This window comes from Penaeus vannamei, chromosome 24 (assembly GCF_042767895.1).
Source record: "Penaeus vannamei isolate JL-2024 chromosome 24, ASM4276789v1, whole genome shotgun sequence".
In the NCBI taxonomy this organism is placed as follows: Eukaryota; Metazoa; Arthropoda; class Malacostraca; order Decapoda; family Penaeidae; genus Penaeus; species Penaeus vannamei.
The window spans coordinates 33,577,420-33,580,344 of NC_091572.1; the positions used below are offsets into that span (position 1 = coordinate 33,577,420).

At 46.5% G+C, this 2,925-nt stretch overlaps 1 protein-coding gene across 1 annotated transcript in view; it reads right to left on the reverse strand.

The window, feature by feature from the left end:
• LOC138866164 (uncharacterized) overlaps positions 1 to 2,517 on the reverse strand; it is a 2,747-nt gene extending 230 nt beyond the window's left edge. Inside the window, exons 1-4 of the mRNA XM_070138092.1 lie at positions 1,883 to 2,517; positions 1,516 to 1,697; positions 1,015 to 1,203; positions 1 to 366 (exon numbers count right to left, since the gene is read on the reverse strand). The exon at positions 1 to 366 is cut by the window's left edge and continues 230 nt beyond it. Coding sequence (XP_069994193.1) covers positions 45 to 366; positions 1,015 to 1,203; positions 1,516 to 1,697; positions 1,883 to 2,416 — 1,227 coding nt within the window. The 5' untranslated portion in view covers positions 2,417 to 2,517 and the 3' untranslated portion in view covers positions 1 to 44. The remainder of the gene's footprint in view (positions 367 to 1,014; positions 1,204 to 1,515; positions 1,698 to 1,882) is intronic.
• Between the last annotated feature and the right edge of the window lie 408 nt (positions 2,518 to 2,925).

Below are 2,925 nucleotides of genomic sequence, written 5' to 3' on the forward strand. Positions count from 1 at the left end.
AATTTTATAATTTCACTGTGATCTCTAGAATAATTTCCTCCTGATCAAAGCTCCCCCTTCGCGTGGGCGTGGCTGGGGGCGAGGAGGCCGTCGGCGCCGCCCTCCACGCCCCCCGACGCGAAGGAAGCGACGTCCAGCACCGACGCCAGATCCGGGAGACCCAGCTCCTCCTGCAGCGCCTTCGTCGGGAGCTCGAAGTCGAAGTCCACCACGTCGAAGAGGCCGTCAAGCTCCGCCCACTTCTCGTCGGGACAGGACGGGTGGGCGGAGCTACAGTTGGAGCCCCGCCTCCCTCCGGCGCCGGCTGAGAGGAGGGCGGTCTCGTGCGCTGCTTGTGGGCGTGGGTACGAGTCGACGAGGGCGGCACTGGGGGGAGAGGGGGGAGAGGGGGAGGCATGGGTAATGGTGGTATCATCATGTCATTATTATTGTTATTGTGAATATCACTACCTCTGTTGTCATTACGGACTTTATCATTAATCATTACCATTGTTATCATTATTACCATTATTTTTTCTTCTTCATCATGATCATTATCATCAGTCATCATTGTTTCAATTATCATCATTTATCAATCTCAACACTAATATATTTTTCAATATAATTACTAACAATAGCCATAGTACTAGTAGTAGCACCACCGCCAGCAGTACTATTAACTGTAGCAGCAATAAAACTAACAATAGCTGTTGTTTCATATTAATGTAGTACTAATAGTAGTTGGTTTAACAGCTGTTACTGTATCAATATTTTGTGCCGTTCTAGTGATAGTAGTAGGTCCAATAGCTGCTATTGTATCAATATTTTTTGCTGTTCTAGTAATAATAGTAGGTCTGGCAGTTGTTATTGTACCAATATATTTTGTTGTTTTAGTAATAGTAAACTTCTCCAACAGCTGTTATTGCATCAATATTTTTTCTTCTTTTGTTTTAGTTTTTCAAGAAATACATATTTATATCACGCCCTTCCTCATGACCTCGTGTGACCTAAAACAGCCCATCTTCATTTGCTCACCTGAACACTTCCGCCAAGACGTCCGCCAGGTGTCCACGGGTCACCGCTGACCTGTTGATTTCGCACATGTTCCTGAGGGCGCAGGCGAGGTCAGAGGTCACCATCGCCGTCCGGAGACCTCGTATGAAGTCCATGGCGACGAGAGATGTCACTTGTTCTTCGTCTTTCAATCGCCGGTTTTCCTTATATCTATGAGGAAGAAATAGCATTGAATCTTAGGTTATGTTTTTTTTCTGCTTTTGTAACCATATATTAGTAGCATGTAACAGATTTTGGTATTTACTTCATCTTACTAAGTGTAGATAATGGTGCAGACACACATACACAAACACGAACATCATTCATGAATAAACACACATGAAGTGAATAAATCAAAACAAAAAACAGAGAAAAAATACAACTTAAAAACATAAAAAAAAAACAGATTAATACGCACGTAAATACAAACACAAAATGTAACAATTGTAACCAAAATCGCAGAGATTCGGACGCGGTACTCACTCATTCATGATGGCTTCCTCGAGGTCTCGCTTCCCTCGTCCCATGGCGGGCGGGATCGACACTGTGTTCGAATTCTCTTGCCCGGCGTTGCTGTTGGCGACGTTGATGTTGCCTAGATTGTTGTTGTTGTTGTTGTTATTGTTGTTGTTATTGTTGAGGTTGTTGTTGACGTTGTTGGCCACCTGTGAAGTTTGGGGATTATGATAATTTATTAGTGTTGTGATTTTCTATCTTTCGAAACCCAGTAAAAATTGCTCATTGTCTATCAAAATTCACTGCATGGTTCTCTTTCTCTCTCCAACGTCGCATTGTAAATTAGAGACACGAATAAATACAAATAAACATGAAAAATACGAGAGCCACTCACCATAGCGACGAGGTTCACCACAGAGAACAAGAAGGAGAGGAAACTGTAGGTGTTGAAGCCTCCGCTGCTGAAGTCCTCGCAGGATCCGTCACCTCCGTCAGGAAAGTACACCATGGGAGGGGGCGCTTCGGTGGTGGTGGTCGCAGGGGGGGAAGGAGCGGACATCTTCTTCAGCAGGACACTTCGGGATTTCTTCTCCTCCTTGAATAAGCCGAAGGGATCGAGTAAGGACGTGAGGGACTTCAGTGACGGGATGAGACTCAAGGTGGGATAGGAGGTCTGTCGAGGTGGTGGTCTGAGGGCGTTTGGTGCCCTTAGAGGATGTGTCCGGGGAGGCTGTGGTTGGAATCGGCCTGGGAAGTGTCCTTGGCGATTCCTGTGTATTCCCGGCATCCTGTGGTCCTCCAGAGTCCGTTGCAGAGGCGGCATCCAGGGCGTCGCCGGCGGGAGAGGTCCTGTCCCCCACCAATGAGATCTCGACACCCGCGCGGCACAAAACACAACGCACAACACTACACATGACTTCACAACCATAGTCAACCAAGTTTTCGTTTACGTGTGCAATAACAAACAATCTTTTCAGCAAAATAAAACCACAAAAGAGCAATGAACAGACTTTCTACGACTCCAACAAACGTTCTTCCGAGTACAGAAGCAGAAGAACGTTTTCAGCTGTGATATTCTCGGCACACGGCGAAGGCAGGAGGAGGGAGTAGCCGGGGAGGGAGGTTGCGGAGGAGGAGGGAGGGGAGGAGTGGAAGCCAATGGAGGGTTGAAGTAACGGAGGAGGTCCGGCATAATAGGAGCAGGGGGAGGGAGATTAGGGTGGGGGAGAGAGGAAAGAGAGGGAGGAGGGAGGGAGGGAGGAAATATTACGGGACTAAGGGGGAGATACGGATTCCCCAAAATGCCTAACTGCTTGACAATAATACGTGAAAATAAACATGGAGTAATAGCCACACGTAAAACGAATAACAACCTTCACAAAGAATGAAAAATTGACAAGTAGGAAGCCCATTAACTACAATAATTCTCCGAAATAA